General features: G+C 39.4%; 3 protein-coding genes across 5 annotated transcripts; all 3 read left to right on the forward strand.

The window, feature by feature from the left end:
- The first annotated feature begins 551 nt into the window (after positions 1-551).
- On the forward strand, positions 552-1814 carry LOC111326305 (uncharacterized). Its single transcript, XM_022930272.2, has one exon. The coding sequence runs from the start codon at positions 552-554 to the stop codon at positions 1812-1814; it is 1263 nt and encodes a 420-aa protein (XP_022786007.2).
- An 8271-nt stretch (positions 1815-10085) lies between these two features.
- LOC111326260 (uncharacterized) lies at positions 10086-14904 on the forward strand. Of its 3 annotated transcripts, none has more exons than XR_015991618.1 (6): positions 10086-10220; positions 10943-11046; positions 11197-11412; positions 11880-11950; positions 12135-13207; positions 13379-14904. XR_015991618.1 is itself a non-coding variant. In XM_088732971.1 (6 exons), exons 2-6 carry the CDS (start codon positions 11041-11043, stop codon positions 13423-13425), a joined length of 447 nt encoding a protein of 148 aa, XP_088589097.1. In that variant the 5' UTR covers positions 10086-10220; positions 10943-11040; the 3' UTR covers positions 13426-14904. The 3 variants fall into 3 exon arrangements, 2 of the variants coding, with proteins under 2 accessions (XP_088589097.1, XP_088589098.1); XM_088732971.1 differs by having other exon boundaries at positions 12135-12241; XM_088732972.1 differs by lacking the exon at positions 10086-10220 and having other exon boundaries at positions 10470-11046; positions 12135-12241.
- Positions 10101-17300, forward strand: LOC111326307 (tachykinin-like peptides receptor 86C). The gene is made up of 3 exons (XM_022930274.2): positions 10101-10343; position 10576; positions 15979-17300. Exons 1-3 carry the CDS (start codon positions 10101-10103, stop codon positions 16743-16745), a joined length of 1011 nt encoding a protein of 336 aa, XP_022786009.2. The 3' UTR covers positions 16746-17300.
- Positions 17301-19854: the final 2554 nt, after the last annotated feature.

Genomic DNA, 19854 nt, shown 5'->3' on the forward strand with positions numbered 1-19854 from the left:
CAGTTGGAAATCGCTACTTGCATATTGAATGTAAAAAACACTGAAATATATACAAATTAATCGAATGAAGCCTTACACTGCTCTAAAAAGTAAAATGTTTCATAAATCCGAGCTTTCGCCGATCAACGGCATCATCAGGGATAAGAAAATATTCCGGGAGCGCTGCATATTTATATATATATATATATATATATATATATATGTAAAAAGAGTGTGTTGTGAAGTTTGTGAAAGGAGTGACTAAGTGTGAAAGCTGTAGAGATAAACTGTGAATGGAAAATAATAATGGCTCTAATGATGGACCGTATAAACAAAGGGTGTAAAAGAGCGTCAAAACGAGATGCTAAAATACGAAGAAGATCTGCCTACAAAATAAAATTCCTCCCTTCGTCCAAAAAAGCTTCCTTGCGTCAAGCACAGACTTGCCCAGATTCTACCATGTAGTCAAGACCCACAAAGCAGGCCCCGATATTAAAATACGACCTATCGTATCCAACATCAATGGACCCACCCAATGCATTTCATGGCTTCTTGCCAACGTCCTCAAACCGATGCTGAAGAATGTCCCAGCTCATTTGGAAAGCAGCCTCGAGCTCATTAGATGTATCGAAGCTGGCGACCTCACCACAAACAAACAGCTACCATATCCATGCAGCTTCAATGTGGTATCCCTATACACCCCAATACCAATACAAGAAGCCATCACCAACGCCACAGATAGAATCCAGAACCCAATACTCCACCTCTCTAAACAACACATCTCAGACCTCCTCCATGTCACGCTAAATAACATGTACTTCTCCTTCAAAGATCGAGTTCTTCGCCAAAGAGAAGGCCTACCCATGGGCTCTAACATCTCAGGTATACTGGCCATCCTGTTCATGGACAAACTAGAAAGCATCGCCCTCACCTCATACCTAATGATAAGCCCCTACAAGAGATATGTTGACGATATTTACCTCCAGACAACCAATGAAGAAACAGCAGATCACTTCCACCATGTAATAAACAATTTACACCCTAATCTGAGATTTGAAAATGAAAAATTGAAAAACCAGAAAACACCCAATGGCATGTCACTATCATTGCTCGATTTCAAAGTCACCATATCCAAGGATGGCAACAGCTCCTTCGAATTCTACAAAAGACCAGCCAAGAAACCACTATTCGTCCACTATCAATCAGCTATCCCCACCAAATCCAAACTCGCCTCCATCCGCAACGAGCGAAAACGCATCGAGGACAGATGCTCCTCACATATATCTGCAACACAACACCTAAACGCATTCGACGGCATCCTTCGCCTCAACGATTACCCAGAGAGCAATATAGAACAATCAAAACACCCACAGCACCCCCAAAGAAACTCTCAGCCTGCCAACGCAGAATGGTCGAACCTCAAGATCTCATACATTTCTGAACGACTAAATCATAGGATTTCCAACATCTTTAAGAAAGAAAACATCCCGATACGCATTTCCCACAAATCCTTTATCCTCAGACACGCCCTATCCCAAACCCCCAAAGTACGCAAATGCACCAGAGACAAGTGCCCCATCTCTAACACCGGATTATGTTTACGACGAAACGTGGTATACCAGCTCACATGTAACAACTGCAAACAACAATACATTGGTCGTACGAAACGCTTCATCCAAGACCGCGTAAGAGAACATCTCAACAATGGAAACTCGTCCGTGAAAAAACATATCTACTCATGCCAAAACAAAGACCATGAAAGCATTGATGTCGAGATCTTTATGAATGAAAACGACCCCGCCAAATCTACGCCTGTACGAAGCATTTTCCATTAGAATGTACAAACCTACACTAGATTTCCGGGAAGAATGTAGTGAATTCACAGACCTCCTATTTTAGCATCTCGTTTTAACGCTCTTTTACACCCTTTGTTTATACGGTCCATCATTAGAGCCATTATTATGTTCCATTCACAGTTTATCTCTACAGCTTTCACACATAGTCACGCCTTTCACACACTTCACCACACACTCTATTAATATACATATATATACAGCGCTCACGGACTATTTTCTTATCCCTGATGATTCCGTTGATCGGCGAAAGCTCGGATTTATGAAACATTTAACTTTTTACTGCAGTGTAAGGCTTCATTCGATTAATTTGTCTATATTTCAACAATGCTGCTGAAGGAGAACATGAACAGATTATTAAAAAACACTGAATTGTTTGTACAAGTGAATTAATAATTGTCTTATTCATACTAATGCCGTCCAGTTATGCTATTGAATTGCAAACGGTGTGATAAAAATGTTAATGAATGGTTCATGGACTATATTGAAATTATGAAGTTCATACATTTTGAACTGCGGTATTAGATACGTATGATGCACGATCCCCGCAGTAGAGACCGCTACTTATGCAAGAGCGAAAATCAGACCTGAAAAAGATCAGGCCTGTACGGGATTCGAACCACTGACCTCTGCGATACTAGTGCAGCGCTCTACCAATTGAGCTAACAAGCCAACTGGGAGCAGGTCGTTAAGTTGATTCGTAATAAACCCGTGATGATAAATCAGATGGAATGAATATATGAAGTTCATACATTTTGAACTGCAGTATTAGATACGTATGATGCACGATCTTCGCAGTAGAGACCGCTATTTATGCAATAGCGAAAATTAGACCTGAAAATAATCAGGCCTGTACGGGATTCGAACCACTGACCTTCATTTGTGTTGAAATCGGGGCCAACTGCAATGAATCCGTTGGTTGAAGACACGCAATTCAAACCATCAGTTGCCATAAGCTGCCCCTCAGGCTATTACCATGACAGACATATTCTATAACGACCGCAGTCTCTAACTGTGATCACAGTAACTGTTACTTACTTCTCAAAAATTATTCATACAGATGAAAGATTTTCAGGCATTAGCGGTAGCCTGATAAGTTACTTCAAGAGATGCTTTGTAAAAAGTTATTTGTTGGCACGTTCATTCCAATGTTCAAACGCTTCAAAGATGGGCGTATGTAAGTATATATTGTTGCCAACAATTAAGGGGTTGTATAGGTATGTGAAGGAAAATTGTCTTCTGTATCCATTCAAAACCCTTCGTAATCCTATGAAAATGTGTCTTAACTAAAGAGTAATAAAAGATTAACTAAAAGCACGCGTCTTTTATCAGATAGGTCGCCGAGTAAGATATCATTATAGACTCTCTGAGATGCGAAATGAACGTTTCTCTTAGAGGCTGTGTCCATTATTCTCACAAACAAATAATAAACGGTAATATGAGAGCAAGCCCACGTTATTAAAGCTGCAGGTTTCTCCTTCGACGGGAAAATTTGAGACGAATTGAGGAGAAGTTAGCTAGGAGTCTGGTGCTAACATTATAAGTCCTCGGTTCCTTGGAGAACTCCTAACGGCTCGCGCCACTAGTAATCGTCAATGACTATTAATGGGTTTATTTCGGAACCCAGCAACCATCTGTTTCAGTAAGCTCAGAACATTTTCTATGAGCTCCCTTTGTAAGCGAATTGAACGTATCTGTTATGATGAATTAGTTTAAGTAAGGTTATGTTGCATGAGGTCAAAGACATTCACGCAATACTATCCTTACTCGATCCGACCATAGTGAAGTAAACATTTTTTTCCAAATCACCTTGCACCCCATCCCTGTTCGTCATTCTTTGCTGAAGTTTAAGCTAAAGTTTTCTATGAGATTTTTCTCATTCCATTACAGCTTACCAACAGACGAAGCAAAAGGCGTGACATCAGTTCTTGAAGAGATTGAAGGGATCATTCTCACCGTCCTTTACGCTATAACGATGCTCGTAACATTTGCAGGGAATGGTTTCCTCATCTACATCGTGTGGAAGAAACCTGAGGTAAGATCACTGACAAGCTTTATGTTCGTCAACATGGCCATTGCCGATTTGCTGGTGGGATTGGTTGTGATGCCCTGGTCGATTGCCCAAGTACATACAGACGGCTTATGGATGATACCAGGAGTATTTGGAAAAGTCATGTGCAAAGGTGTGGTATACATTGCCTATGCCACATTAACAGCGTCCATCCTCTGCCTGACATTCATGACAGTCGATAGGTACTATGCCATCAGTCGTTCATCCCCTCAGCCGCTATCTTTGGTTTCGAAAAACTAAACTAACAATACTATGACCAAAATTGCTTGCTAGATACTTCTGTTTTGGGTGATCCATATAAGGCTATCCGAGGCCTATTCCTCTACCTTGTGGTGTTGAACTATCTGATCCCTTTGAGTGTTAATTCTATCCTGCACACTATAATTGCGAGGAGGTTATGGTTCCATGTCGCACCTGGAAATCAGCATTTAACAGGGAATCGAGAGCAACACGAAACTTCTGAGAGAAGAGTGGTTCGGACGCTCGTTATTGAAACCTGTGCGTTTTCCTTTTGCTGGCTTCCTGCACAAGTGGTTCACATGATATTTGCCATGCAAACATGGAATATTGAGGTAACTCTTCAGCCAATCGCTAGTCGAAATCAGTCGCTAGACATTTTAATTTACCTAATCATTCTAAGCAACATATGGCAATCTGCGGTCTTTCCTTACACTTAGGTAGCACGGAAAGCCGTAAAACTCTTGAACAAATGCTCATCTTTCAAACCGGCAGTCTAAATCCCACAGGTATCAACGAACGCTTTTCATTCCACTGATTTATTCGTGTTTTTCTCGTTGCCATGTTCCCACCAATAACGTAGCTCCATTTTCTGCCTTTAAAAGCACGCACAACGCACAACTCCTCTATTCGCTCCGACGAAGGGCTAACGTTCGAAATGTCAGCTTTTGTAATCGTTACGGTGGCCAATTTACCATTTCAACTTTGTTGATATATCCAAATTATTTCGTTACCCCCACCGACGCAGCCCCAAACAGTTGCTTTACAAACTATCAGCCTTTCTTCAGCCAATTGTCATGTATGTGTGCTTTTGGTCTGGCCACGCCAACAGCGCCATCAACCCATGGCTGTACATCTCCTTGAGCACCAAGATCAATACCGCATTTGTAAGAATGATGAGTAGAAAAGGTAGCCAGTCGCCTCCGAATCTTAACGTCCAAACATGCCCCTTTACAACCTGAAGATGAAGCGGTCCAGGGAGAATCAAGACTGTGATATGTATCAAGAAGTCATTACCTATTCTATTACCTTAAGAGAAAGACAATATTAAAAAAACGTAAAAGTTTCAACCTTGCAGGATCAATATAATTAAAAGGAAATTCAAAGAGATTGATCTACTACAAGCAGAAACTACGCATAGCAAGATGTCAGAAGGTAAATGACATAATTGATATGTTGATATGAGACCCCGCAAGTGGTAATTGCTTCGAACGATTTAGTCTCGGCCAATTTACATGCCCCGACAAGAGCACTTTAGAAAACCATATGTGTTGAGGGCAGGGCTGCATGTAAGAAAGAAAAGACGTGTATTAAGAAAAATTTCTGTTGAATACCTGGTGGGACCAAATCTAGCAGTACCCATCCGTCTTGGTTTATACAAAGGAGGCGAATGGTATTGGGCGAGATTCTGAGTAAAACAACCTAGACAATCGAGCTACTTATACAAGGGATTTGATCCCATTAACTTGTCAATTTAACTCGGATTTATAGATAGCACAAAGGTAAAAGAAACACCATTACAAAAGTTTCCTTATCAGGCTAATACTTGCAACCAGACTTACAACAAGTAGCGAACGAAGGATTTTCCAAAAAAAGATCTTTACAAAATTTGTATCCAGGGGACCGTTCCTCAATAGTTCTGCCAACTTAACGGGCCCGAAGCCATATTTTATAATAAAAGGTTAAAGAATAGAGAAGCAGGTTCTGAACCTATAATCAGTCCATTCTGTTTCTTTCGCTGTTAGCTTTATTGTATAACTCCCAAAACGTTTGAAACCCCCATCTTAAATGAAACCAGAACAGCTTTACGGGCCTGTTATGTTAGCGGAACCTTCGAGAAATAGGGCCTGGAGTTGATTTAGATTGTTAGTTTAGATGTATGAGCAACCTGAATATCTTGTTTTTTATTCCTGTGAATGATCGTTTTTCTTCAGTGCTTCTGGTAGCGCTAATCAGGTGTATTTGCATGCGTTGTATTTTCGTAATCATAATTTCTCTCACTATTTCAGTAGAACCGTCTTCAAAGATAGCTTCGGATAGTTTAAGTTTGTTCAATTGGAAAATAAAGTAAAGTAAATGATAACAAGGATAACGTCTTCTGATGATAAATACACCGATGTTTTTCTTTCTGTGGGAAGCCGGTAGGATATGCTAGGATATTTCTTGTCCTTTTAATTTTCGTGGACGGGCATGACAGAAACGTTTAGTTAGAAAAACCGCAGTAACTCAGAAGAACTTTGAGGGAGAGAGGGCGGCAGGCAAGCGAAAATAACTATTCGACTACAAAAGGAATTATTTTAATACCCGTAACCTTATTCGTTTATATTTCCATCAAAACTTTGTCTTCGTGAGGGTCGGAGCCAACAAACCATCCTTTCATCGTCGAACGATTGAGATCTCACCCATGCCATTTTTTCTAATCAGTTGAACAGGCACTGGAAGCAAATTGTTTTTTCATGGATTCCCAATAATATATTTTTTATCAGCGTAAAGACTTAAATTTTGGAGTCAAAGTTATGTCAAAAGCACCTCAATAAAAGCTTTATTTATTGCCAGACGATGAGCGCTTGCTTTAAACTGGTGCTCAGACCCTTTTACCGTTTTGTCTTGCGCAATTTTGTATTGTTAAATGGATCAATCCGAGGCTCCCGTTCTCTTTCTTGGTTTTAGTAACATCTGTGCGCGAACTCAGCGCCTAAAATCTTAAAAAAAAAGAAAACAAGCACAGCCCTCCAGCGCTTTTCACGTAGAGTTACTACCAATTCCACATCCATGTGAAAAGCACTTAAAAAGCATGGCTTGGGTCGACGGCGGTTGAAACTCGGGCGAGTTTCCTTCAGTATCGCGGTCACAAATCTCCGGCATCACCAGTCCCTCAGAATATGGTCTCACTCTTAAAAGGGAGATTACATTTCTTGTAGGAACAGCTGCCAGGAGATAGCAGAACTTTGTATACGATTTTACTGAAATTCGACAAGAAGGTAAGAATTGTTTTGGGCAAGGTTTTCGCGTAACCCCGAATTTATCATGCATTCAGTAGCTGGGTAGAACAAAACAACGACAAAACAATAGATTGTCCTTAGGACTACGACTTGTTTCAGAGTAGTATGGGTTTATAAGGAAATCTATGCTCATTTTGTAGCATTGTTCAGCTAAACTACAGAATACAGGGCAACTTTTAGCCATCCTCTAAGCGAGCCACTGAATATACAGACCTAAGACTTAGCGCATACAGAGTATTCCTCGTTCTTTTATTTACAACCCATCCAAACGAGCCAAATGCACCTTGAACGTAATGCGTAGTTTCATTAATCCTCGTTCTTTCACCACTGCCGTGCCGAAGGAGCCAAAGGAGGTCCAAGATATATGTTCTTTCAACAGTGGCTCTGTATTGTGTAGTTGGCGGCTCCCATTGTTTTACTTAAGCAGCGTTGGTAGTTGCTTGGGTGTCAGCTTTGAACCAGCATGTGCTTGAACCAGTGTGTTCTTCATCGAACCAATTACTGAACATAAAGGATGAAAATATGTTTGATTGCATTTCACAATCGGTGATTCAGCCTTCGGCTTAGATATTTAAAGCTTTTACGAGTCGCAAAGAGCTTTAACTCGTTGCGTTATTCCAACAAGGAAGCTCATTAAAAATGGAAATATACATGACGTTCAAAATTTAAAAAAAAAAGGATCAGTTTGCAATCACAGCCTGGGACACATGTTCGAAGACTTTTCAGAATTGCTTGGTCCATTTTGGCAAGTTCCCATGTGCAGTGGACTGATTTATAGCAGTAATTTAACGTTGCTATTTTTATCATATGCCATTCGTCAAAACATCTCAATCGAATTGAGTTTTTACAAACGTTATTTAATAGATGTTGACCGTTAAGCTTAAAAAGGCCGGAACCTCCTTCGTGAGCACCTCTAGGTGTATTGAAACTTCTACATCAAGTTGCGTCTGGTATTTGTTCTGTAACGCAATGATTTTTGCAACAGAAGCTTCTTTCATCTTGTCATATGATTTTGGTGCGGGCACGGACAAATCATCAGTTTCAATGTCATCTTTCCCGATTTAGCGTATATTTTCTAACCATTTCGGTCTGATGAGTGAACTGAGTTCTGGCAGAAGGATCTTATTACTGAACATAAAGCATGAAAATATGTTTGATTGCATTTCATAATCAGTAATACATGTTGACTGCCAAAAACGAGGAAATATACCGGTCCTCTCGTGCGCAAAGTTCAAATGTGAATGAAATGGAGCCTCTCCTAAACCTTCAAATTTGCAGGCTAATCACAAATTTAAGAACTTGACTGTGACGGTAATTCCTAAAGCAGTTTTACTTATCGCTTTTAGGTGCGTAAATGTGTTATGCCATTGAACAGATTGACCAAAGTTAGAATTAGAATATAATCCTTTCCCAATTTTAGGCAAAGCGGAAACGGTTTTAGGTGTAGGATCTCTAGTATTCTCTTCTCGTGACTATAAAAAGTTAGTAATACAAGGTTGTTGCACAGATTCCCCGACGAAATTACTGCACGCTCGATGATTCGTTTCACCACTGAATGTATCCGTCGATTATTATGTTATCACCTACATGCAAGTTATTCCTTTCAAAGATCGAGAGAAGGCTTTAGGCAAATCATTAGGCGTTTCATTTGTGTTGAAATCAGTCGGGGTCAACTGGAATCAATCCATCGGATAAAGACACGCAACTCAACCCATCAGTTGTCATAAGCTGTCCCTCTGGCTATTACCGTGAGCGACGGATTTTATAACGACCGCAGCTTCTAATTGTTATCCTTGTAACTGTTCCTTACTTCTCAAAAATTATTCATACAGAACAAAGATTTTCAGGCATTAGCCTGATAAGTGTCAGTTCAGGAGATGCTTCAGTAAGAAATTGTTTGTTTACACGTTCATTCGATTGTTCAAACGATTAAATAATGAGCGCATGGAAGTTTATATTGAACCCCACAATCAAGAGGTGATGTACATGAAAGGAAATTGTCTTCTGTATCCATTCAAAAACCCCTCTAAATCCTATGAAAATTCGGCTGAATTAAGGAGTATGAAAAGATTAACTAAGAGCATGCGTCTTTTACCAGATAGGTCACCGGGTAAGATATCATTATAGACTCTCTCAGATTCGAATTAAATGAACGTTTTTTTCAGAGGCTGTGTACATTATTCTCACAAACGAATGATTGAACGATAATCTGAGAGCAAGCTCACGTTATTAGAGCGGGCTGCAGAACGCACGTTTCTCCACTTGCAGGAAAATTTGAGATAGGTCGGAGAGAAGTTAGCTGAGAGTCTGGCATTATTTTTAGCGCTCGGCCCCTTGCAGAACTCTTAAATCACACAATGAATTTGAATATATGAAAATGATAAATGTGTACTTCGATTTCATGAGATGTATGAAAGTGATCCTCGCAGTAATAAGCCCTACTCATGTAGTAGTGGAAATAAGGCGTGAGAAAAACTCAGGCCCTTACGGGATTTGAACTCATGACATTTGCGATACCGGTGCAGTGCTTTACCAACTGAGCTAATAAGCTAACTAGTAATCGTCAGTGATTGGAAAAAGTTTTTTTGGCAACCCAGCAACCATCTATCTCAGTGACGTCAGAACATCTTCTATGGGCTCGTTTTGTTAGCGAATTGAACGTATCTGTGACGTACGGACACTGTTGAGATGGATTAGCCAAGTAGAATTAGTTTAAGTAATGTTATGTTGCAAGAGGTCAACTACATTGACGCAGTACTTATAGTCGATCCGAAGAGAGTCAAGTTAACATTTGTTCGAAATCACAACCCTTTAGCCTTTCTATTGATTCCTTACACCCCACCCCGTTCGTAATTTTATGGTGACGTTTACGCAAAACTTAGTTTTCCATGTCCTCGTACTTTATAACTAAGATTTTTCTCATTCCATTAGAGCTTAACAACAGACGAAGCAAAAAGCATGACATCAGTACTTGAAGAGATCGAAGGGATCATCCTAACAGTCCTTTACGCCATCACGATGCTCGTAGCATTTGTAGGGAATGGTTTCCTCATTTACATCGTGTGGAAGAAACCTGAGGTAAGATCACTGACAAGCTTCATATTCGTCAACATGGCCATTGCTGATTTGCTGGTGGCATTGATTGTGATGCCCTGGTCGATTGCCCAAGTACATACAGACGGCTTATGGATGATACCAGGAGTATTTAATAATAATAATAATACACAGGACGAATTTTCATATTTCAGTGCCTTTAGGCAAAATCTAACGCATCCTAAAGATTTGGTAAAGCTTTAACTGTCTTTAAGTGTCAAACGAAATCTCCGAAAGCTAACGCCAACCTTTTATGAATCTTTAATTTAACATAAGTTTACCTTTAATAACGAAAATCTTTCATTATCCTTTAAGTGGTATCTTTTTTGGCACAAAAGAGGGTGTTTTATTAAAATACACTTAATTTGACTTTAAGGTGAGATTTAAACGAGTCTCGCTTTTCTGACATCTTTAATTGACGCATTAAAGATAGTCTCATCGTAATCCGAACTGTCAATAGAAAATTCATCACAAATTAGCCAACACTTGCATCGATCAGCGAGAAGAGCAAACTTTGTTCAACGCGCAGCAGCAAAGTTTGACGTGTTCACAATTCTTTCTGGGGTCGAAACATCTGTATTGAAATTTTTAAAGCGACGGTTTCATTTTTGCATCTCCTTTAAAGAGCGCATGGAGTGCGATGACAAGAAAGGATATGTTTTCTGCGCTCACTGTAATGACTTCGTATCATGTTCGACTTTTGAAAGGCATGAGCGGAAACGTGACGGGAAGAACTTAACAGATACTTTTGCGGTGACTTCAAATTCCCGTAATTTGTTTCACGGAATTTCAAGTTCATCTGACGATGAAGGTTAGTTACTTCGAATATAAAGTTATACATTTCTATATATTATATCTAAACATCTTTTATTATTACATGGGAAAGCAACTGCTATTCAACATTGGTTGAGACGATTAACCACTACCAACTCATTTCTTCTATTTCACCAATTCCTTACAGAACCCGCAGATTTTGTTCGAGAAGAGCGTCAACCAGGCTCTGACGAGCGAAAATGTAAAGCTTCGGCAGCAGCAAGAGCGCAGTAACAAAGAAAACTTTGAAGCGCTGCAGCGGATCGAGAGCCGTCTTGAACCTGTTTATAATGTAAGCAACGTCCGTCGGCGCCAAAACAGAAGACAGACGCGAACGACGGTAGTGGTTCCACCGGCTTGTCGAGTGAGTAGAAAAACATAACTGATGAGCATGAATAGTGTGATATGTGTTCATAATTTGCTTGAATCAGTTCTTTCGTGGAAGATTTTCTTTTATGTTGAGCATGTGTTTGGCGCGCGAATTGTATGCATAATTAACTTAATTATTTTGGCGGTAATCATTTCACATGATTACATGCGGTTACATTTACTTGATAATCCCCGTTACCATAAACAGGCCTACCAGTAAAGTTTTTTCCTCCCTTCTGTTTCAACGAGAATTATCTAGTATGAAAATTCATTTTATCATTTTTTCTCTTGGACCCTTTTTGACCTTCCCTGCTCTAATGACAGATGGGTAAGGTTAATTTTTAATTGTACTTGTATGCGTTACCAACCAGGGTTTTTAAAAAGTGTGAAAGTAGAAATAGGACAAACCATAGTTAGTAGAGGGGAACAAATTGATTATTGAATTTTTTTTCATTCTTTTAGAGAGCTGTGAGGAGAATATATAAACTCCTTTTGAAAAAGGATGACTTTAGTGGTTTTTATCTTGACGAAGAGTGAGTAATATGTTTTTAGATTCAAAGATATTAAACTTTATCTTGATTGAGCAGTGAAATCAGAGTCTAAGCTGCTGCTTGAAATATTGAGATGTTATGTGAATACCTTATTGTTGTTACTTTTGTCTTAGCGTTGAAGTTGTTACGACAGAATACCTGGTAATTGTTTTTGTTTTTGTCTTAGAATAAATTCTGACAAGAATAACATCATTTTTGAGCGGACAACAGAGCAGGTGATACATCAACAGGGAGGAGCTGAAAAGTGTCCTTGGACAAAGGATGTCATAGAAGGTAGCTACCAATAATTATAGCACATGCATTTCACTTTTGCTTGGGTGTCATTACATTTTGTGGGTGAGCATAAGGATTTGGTACTCAAGCATATTGATGCATATCTCCTTTATAACAAGTTGAGTTTTAGTGAAGGCCTTGGCTTGAAACATCCACACAAAATTGTGCTTACAGTTGGTCAATTTGTCCATTGCCCAGCCCTTAATGATACCCCTGCTTTTAGTCTCTACCATCAATTCGTGTCTTTTACCACATTCCCCTCAACAAAAATGTTGCCATAGAACTCACATTCATTAACATGGTTAGATACCATGAAACCCCTAATGAGCACCTTCATTACATGGTTAAATTTAGGACAAGAGGAGGGGTGCATTTTTATTTTTTCCTAACTTACATACTAACTTTCCCAATTTTTTGTTAGACAAGTATCATTTCAAATCACATTTCTTAGTAGCTGGATTTGAGATTACAATTTGTGAATCAATAGCTTTTTGTGTGTTATTACAGCTAGTTATATTGTGTACTTGTCATACTTTTATACTGGTAAATATTCCATTACCTACATGACTGAGATTATATTATACACTAATGAAAGAGAAACAATTTTAATAAAGTATGACAATTAGTAATTCAAACATTTGGCCATCTCTTTCTTTTTAATTATATGGGTATGGGGCTTGAATAGAATATCCTCAGCTTCATTGTGGGTTTATGTTTTCCCAGGGGAACAATTGAGTTTTGAGCGAAACTATTTCAAACACTGTTATTACTTGAATGTGTGATGTCTCTTTTCCTAACAATTTGAAGGTTGCCCATTTATAAGTTATTGTGTTATAAATGGGCAACCTTCAAATTTATAAGATATTGTGTTCTCACTTTCACGGGTTTATTAAGAATCAACTCAACGGCCTGCTTCCAGTTGGCTGGTTACCTCAATTGGTAGAGCGCTGCACTAGTATCGCAGAGGTCAGTGGTTCGAGTCCCGTACAGGCCTGATTTTTATTTTCAGGTCTGATTTTCGCTATTGCATAAATAGCGCTATCTACTGCGAGGATCGTGCATCATTCGTATCTAATACCGCAGTTCAAAATATATGAACTTCATATATTCATTGTATCTCATTTATCACTTTCACAGGTTTATTACGAATCAACTTAACGGCCTGCTCCCAGTTGGCTTGTTAGCTCTATTGGTAGAGCGCCGTACTAGTATCGCGGAGGTCAGTGGTTCGAATCCCGTACAGGCCTGGTTTTTTTTTTAGGTCTGATTTTCGCTATTGCTTAAATAGCGCTATCCACTGCGAGGATCGTGCATCATACGTATCTAATACCGCAGTTCAAAATATATGAACTTCTTATATTCGTCGTATCTCAAATGTAGGTGTGATTAGGCAAATCAAAAGTCAATTGAAAGTGAAACCTGCAGCCTTTAGAGGCACTTAAAGGTCACTTAATGATCAATGTTAACAAAACTTGAAATTTAAGAAAATCTGAAAGTACAACTAAAGATGAATTACAACAAAACCTGCAACTTTAAGCAGTACTTAAAGAGAAACAAAAGATTAAAGAAACCTTTAAGATGCCTTTACGATAGCAGTTTTAGTTGACTTAAGTTGAGTTTACGAGAATTAAGAGGATTCTTAAAATCAATTAAATGGCTATTTAGGTTTGCTTTCATGTGATCTTAAAGTGTTCATGAAGTGGTTATTTAGGTTTGCTTTCATTTGATCTTAAAGTGTTAACTAAATACTTCATAAGGACACTTTAATTGACTTCTGAAAGTTGCATTAAAGATTCATTTTAGAACTTTCGTATGTCACCTAAAGATGTCTTAAATACTTCTAATGTTAACCTTTAAGTTACCTTTAAGCACACTTAATTTAGTCATTTCGTCCTGTAATAATAATAATAATAATAATAATAATAATAACGGTTTATTCACAGTATATCCACATAAAAAAGGTGTGGCTCTTCATCTGTGAAGGCCTACGATACTAAAATTTAATATTAAAACTAATCTATAATGACTAACTAAATTGTAATAAAAACTATACATGAAAGTAAATATGCAGAATATATTGGTTGGTGGTGGTGGTTGTTTCTATACCTTTACAAGGAAGACAAAGCGCGCGCCTTCAAGAACGCCTTGCAGAGCCTGCAGTATTCTTTAAAATCTGTGCAATTCCTTATATTTGCTGGCAATTCGTTAAAAATCATGGCTGCTGAATGCTGAAAGGTGCCCTGTACAAATGGAACACAAAGCCTTGGAGCAACACTGGAACGGAGATGCCTAACGGATTAAATGACTTGCAAATTTAAATGGGAGGGCCAGTTATCAAAATACAGTGCTTTAAAAATAGTCTTTAGTAGTGAGTAGTCCCTTAGCTCCAGGATAGGGAGCCAGCCAAGATCCAAAATGGTAGATATACTGTTTACATATTTACAAGTGATGAAACTAGCCATAGCGAACTGGAGCCTTCGTAGTCTAGCTGAGAGGGACTTTGGCAGTGGATAAAAAACAATGTCACAGTAGCTTATTTTAGACAGAATTAATGTTTCTACCAAATGTTTCCGTAGTTTAAAATTAGTAAAGTTTCTTATTTTTTTTAAGGTTCCCAGAGTCGCATAACAAGATTTAAGAATAAAATTGGTATGAAATTCCCATTTAAGATTTGAGTCAATGTGTACTCCCAGGAGTTTTGTAACATTTATACGTTCCAGTGGTTTACCGGAGATTTCTAATCCCAGTTCCAGATTTCCGAGAGAGTAAACATGAGCCATCTGTGGGGTTGAGATAAGAATGGCCTTGGTTTTCTTAGAATTTAGGGCCAAGTTTGAATTATTTGACCAGGCGCCGAGGCCTGCCAGGGTTGCATTCATGCTTTCCGCTTGAGACGTGATCTGCGGTGTAGAACAGCTAGTGTATAATGTTGTATCGTCGGCATATTGGAAACTTTTGACTGTAGGTGGAAGAATATCTTGAAGATCCGCGACGTAGAGATTGAACAACATCGGTCCAAGGATTGAGCCTTGGGGGATTCCAAATTCGCAGAGCACAGGTGACGATTTGCGATCATCAATTTGAACGTAATGTCTCCTGCCGCATAGGTAATTAGCCAGCCATTCGAGGACATACTTTGAAAAACCGAGGTGATGCAACTTGGTTATCGCCGTTTTAAAACAAACGGTATCAAATGCTTTCGAAAAGTCTGCTAGTACCATAAGAGTTACCTCTTTCCTTTTCATGGCACTCACTCGGTCGTCCCTTATACCTAAGAGTACCGTAGAAGTCAAATGCCCCTTACGAAAGCTCGAGATGGTGTCTCTAAAGAGAGATTTTCTAGCGCAGAAATCAGTCATTTGCGAAGCAACAAGCTTCTCAAATACCCTAGAAAGTACGGGAAGAATCGACACTGGACGCAAGTGATCTTCCGAGACAGGTGTGTCAACTTTTGGAATGGGGCTGATACGCGCGAGTTTCCACGCATGCGGGAAGTACAACTTTGAAATACAGTTATTCATGATAGTTGTGAGTGGACCGGCCAAGCATCCAGCAGCCAGCTTTACAAACCGGGCAGGCAATTGGTCGGGTCCAGTCAAACAGTCACTGCGCAGTTGTTTAAGGGTTCGCAGGACTTCTCTTTGTGTAACAATTTCCAGGTGGATGGCGCCCTCTTTATCCGTAAGGCCGCGGATGAACTGGAAAAGTTCATCTTGGTTGGTCGATTCAACATCAAGTATTTGGAGAAGTCATGTGCAAAGCTGTGGTATACATTGCCGATGCCACATTAACAGCGTCCATTCTCTGCCTGACAGTCATGGCAGTCGATAGGTACTATACCATTGTTCATCTCCGCCGCAATCTTTGGTTCAGAAAGCCTGAACTGACTGTACCATTTATTTGGATTTTTTCACTGGCTTCAATGTCCATTTTTCCAACTATTCAAACCGTGGAAGACCACAATTCCCAATGCATGCTATCTGTTTATGTTTTGGGTGATCCATATAAGGCTATCCGTGGCCTATTCCTCTACCTTGTGGTGATCAACTATCTGATCCCTTTGATTGTGATGTCTTTTCTGTATACTATTATTGCAAGGAGGTTATGGTTCCATGGAGGACATCGAAATAAGCATTCGACAGAAAATCGAGAGCAACAAGAAACCCTAAAGAGAAGAATAGTTTGGATGCTGATCATTGTTACCTCCGCTTTTGCCCTTTGCAGGCTTCCAGCCAATGTGGTTCACATGATATTTGTCATGCAAGCATGGAATATTGAGGTGACTCCTCAGCCCATTGTCATGTTTGTGTGCTTTTGGTTTGGTCACGCCAACAGCGCCATCAATCCGTGGCTGTACATTTTTCCGAGCACCAAGATCGATACCGCATTTAAAAGAATGGTGTGTAGAGAAACCCGCCAATCGCCTCCGAGTAACAGCGTCATAACATCAAATGCTTTCTTACCACCTGAACAAGAAACTGTCAAGGAAGAATTAAGACTATAATCTTTTCCATCATTTGTAACATTTATTGCTAATTTGAGGACTACAAGAAGAAGAAATCTTGGTATCAGTGTCAGTATCCAAGCAACTGTGTGTACCTACCCCTCCCCTCCCCTGACCAAACATGAACTAAGTTGACTGTTGTTTAGCTAGGGGAGGATTGGGTGCGCAATGGCTTAGATAATGAACTGATTGATCTAAACGTTAGAGAAATACTAAGTAAGTACCTAATTGCATAATGAAATTTAAGATACAAAAGGAGGATTTCCAAGACATTCTGAGCAGGTTATCTACCTGCTATGCGAAATGCTAGAAATATTAAGTAAATAAATATTTGCATGATGAATTTGTAAATACGAGAGGAGCATTTCGAAGACATCAGGAACAGGTTGTCCTCCTGCTTTGCGAAATGCTGGTTATACAAGGTAAATACAGTTTGCATGACGAATTTTAAGATGGGAGAGGAGCATTTTGAAGATTTCAATCTACCTGCAGTGCGAATTGCTGGTTATGTATTCTGTGACAGGGATTTTGTAGTCAGATAAAAAAAGGAACGAATGCTATAGTTCAGCTAGTTATTAGGAGAGTAACTTCAAATAGATTGATAAAGATTGATAGTTTCTAAAGAAACTGTTAGGGGCTGCGTCGGGGGGGGGGGGTAACGAAATAATTTGGATATATCAACAAAGTTGAAATATCCAAATTATTGAGAATGATGAATTTGAGAATGATGGATTTAACTGAGTGGTTGTGAGGGTGAAACGTGAGAGTGAATGGAATGCGGTCAGAGTCATCATTACATAAACGACGAAGTCTTAGAAACTGAGAAAAAGGAATGGAATTCTTAACGTGAGATGGATGCGAGGACAAATATGACAAGTAATTTTAAAATTATGCGAGTCTAGACAAAATTATGGCTCCCATCGTCAAAACTTTACCATCATATATTAAAGACAGCCAACACGCTCTTCAAATTTTTCGCGACTTTAATTTACTTGGCCAAAACAAACTTCTTTTCACCATGGATATTACGTCTCTTTACACTGTCATTCCTAATGGCGAAGGCCTTCTGGCCCTTAAACATTTTTTTGATCAACGTACTGTTAAGGAACCTAAATCTGAAACACTACTACGTTTAGCCGAACTAGTGCTCACACTCAATTGTTTTTCATTCGGGGACAACTTCTTCAAACAAACCAATTGTGTAGCCATGGGCACCAAAATGGGACCTAGCTATACCAATCTTTTTGTAGGTTTTGTCGAACACCAATTTTTCAGCCAATACAACGGCTCCAAACCTGAACTCTACGGTCGCTACATCGACGACTGTATCGGCGCTACCTCCTCTACCAGAGAGGAGCTGACTCAATTCATCATGAATCGCAGTCAATTCTTTTCATCCGGCTCTGAAATATACCTGGGAGATTTCTGACAATTCTTTATCCTTTTTAGACATCAAAGTTTCAATTGAAGGCAACGGTTTATGCACTAGTGTGTATTACAAACCTACAGACTCGCATAATTACTTGTTATATTCGTCTTCGCATCCATCTCACGTTAAGAATTCCATTCCTTTTTCTCAGTTTCTAAGACTTCGTCGTTTATGTAGTGATGACTCTGATTTCCACAACAAATCAGAGTCAATGTGCCAGTTTTTCGACAAACGTGGTTACTCTGCTTCTGTCGTTCAAGCGGGTTACCACCGCGCCCAACTTAGTGATCGGCATTCAGCACTTCAAATGTCACAAAAGGAAAATTCCGACCGCATTCCATTCACTCTCACGTTTCACCCTCAAAACCACTCAGTTAAATCCATCATTCTTAAAAACTTTAAATTTCTTCAAAACGATCCAGAGACAAGCACTATCTTTTCGCAGCGTCCGCTCATTTCATTCAAACGCGACAAAAACATAGGCAATGTTTTGGTCAGAAGTTCTTTTCAGACTAATGACCAACCAGGCACTTTTAAATGCGCTCGTGCACGATGCAAAACGTGTCCTTTCATCCACAACACTGATAAAATATCGGGATCGAAACGATCCATTAAGATCACCGATCACCGTCACGTGCACCTCCGCCAATGTGATCTATTGCATAACTTGCACATTTTGCAAAAAGATATACATCAGCGAAACAGGCAGAAGACTAAGTGACCGATTCCAAGAACACTTTCGCGACGTGGAAAGGTATGATAAGGACACATCGAAACCAGTCGCTCGACATTTTAATTTACCTAATCATTCTAAGCAACATATGGCAATCTGCGGTCTTTCCTTACACCTAGGTAGCACGGAAAGCCGTAAAAATCTCGAACAAAAGCTCATCTTTCAAATTGTAAACTTGGTTTAAAATCGTATTAAATGCGGCCGAGCAGTTTTAGACTAATACAGTTTTATTTTAAGTAACAAAAAATGGCTCTAACGAAAACAGACAAAACCAGGCAAACAGCTGTAAGTGATTAACATCATCGATCTTACATAGATTACAGAAATTCCCGTGAAGAGTCTCAGATCAAATCTCTTTCTCATCCAATTTCTTTCTTGGTTGAGTTAAAAAGTCGCGACAAGAGAATGAAAGCCATAACGAGCCTCACGCCGTTAGCAACCAAAAAAGTCTAGGTATCCAGCAGAGAATCCGTCCGCATTCTTTGCTGGATACCAGTGGCTTGCTTGGGTAAAACTTTTGATCGTATTTCGCTCCTAATTTGATAGAGGCGTCAACTTTTACACAATCATGTCACCACCCTATGGCATGAAAAGGTAATTAAAGAAGCCGTATCCGAAAAAAGTGTACATGGCCGGCGCTTAAAAATAGTGACAAGACAAAGCGCTCGCCCGGAGTGTGTTGCGGCTAATGATACAGTCACGTCGAAGAAACATTTCTTAGTTAATGCTTGCGGATTTAGTTGACTTCATTAATACTAACATAGGCTGCGACGTTTATTTACTACGACATTTAACTGGCGGCCTGAGTGTTTTGTTTTCTAATCAATTTTACACCATTTTTGTTTTCGGATCGGAGACAAAGTAAATTCCTGAACCGACGACTTTTTTTGCGTTGTGTTGGGAATCTTTGACAGCTGACGCTCGGTGCTGTAATTTTTGAGCATCCG

The sequence above is a fragment of the Stylophora pistillata genome, chromosome 9 (assembly GCF_964205215.1).
Source record: "Stylophora pistillata chromosome 9, jaStyPist1.2, whole genome shotgun sequence".
NCBI lineage: Eukaryota > Metazoa > Cnidaria > Anthozoa > Scleractinia > Pocilloporidae > Stylophora > Stylophora pistillata.

Excerpts from the sequence above, each read along its gene's own strand:
- LOC111326305 (XM_022930272.2), top strand. The coding sequence starts at position 552 with ATGCTGAAGAATGTCCCAGCTCATTTGGAAAGCAGCCTCGAGCTCATT.
- LOC111326307 (XM_022930274.2), top strand. The coding sequence starts at position 10,101 with ATGACATCAGTACTTGAAGAGATCGAAGGGATCATCCTAACAGTCCTT.
- LOC111326260 (XM_088732971.1), top strand. Across the intron at positions 11,413-11,879 it reads TGGTTCCACCGGCTTGTCGA|AGAGCTGTGAGGAGAATATA; the intron begins GTGAGTAGAAAA and ends TCATTCTTTTAG. Across the intron at positions 12,242-13,378 it reads GACAAAGGATGTCATAGAAG|GTTTATTACGAATCAACTTA; the intron begins GTAGCTACCAAT and ends TCACTTTCACAG.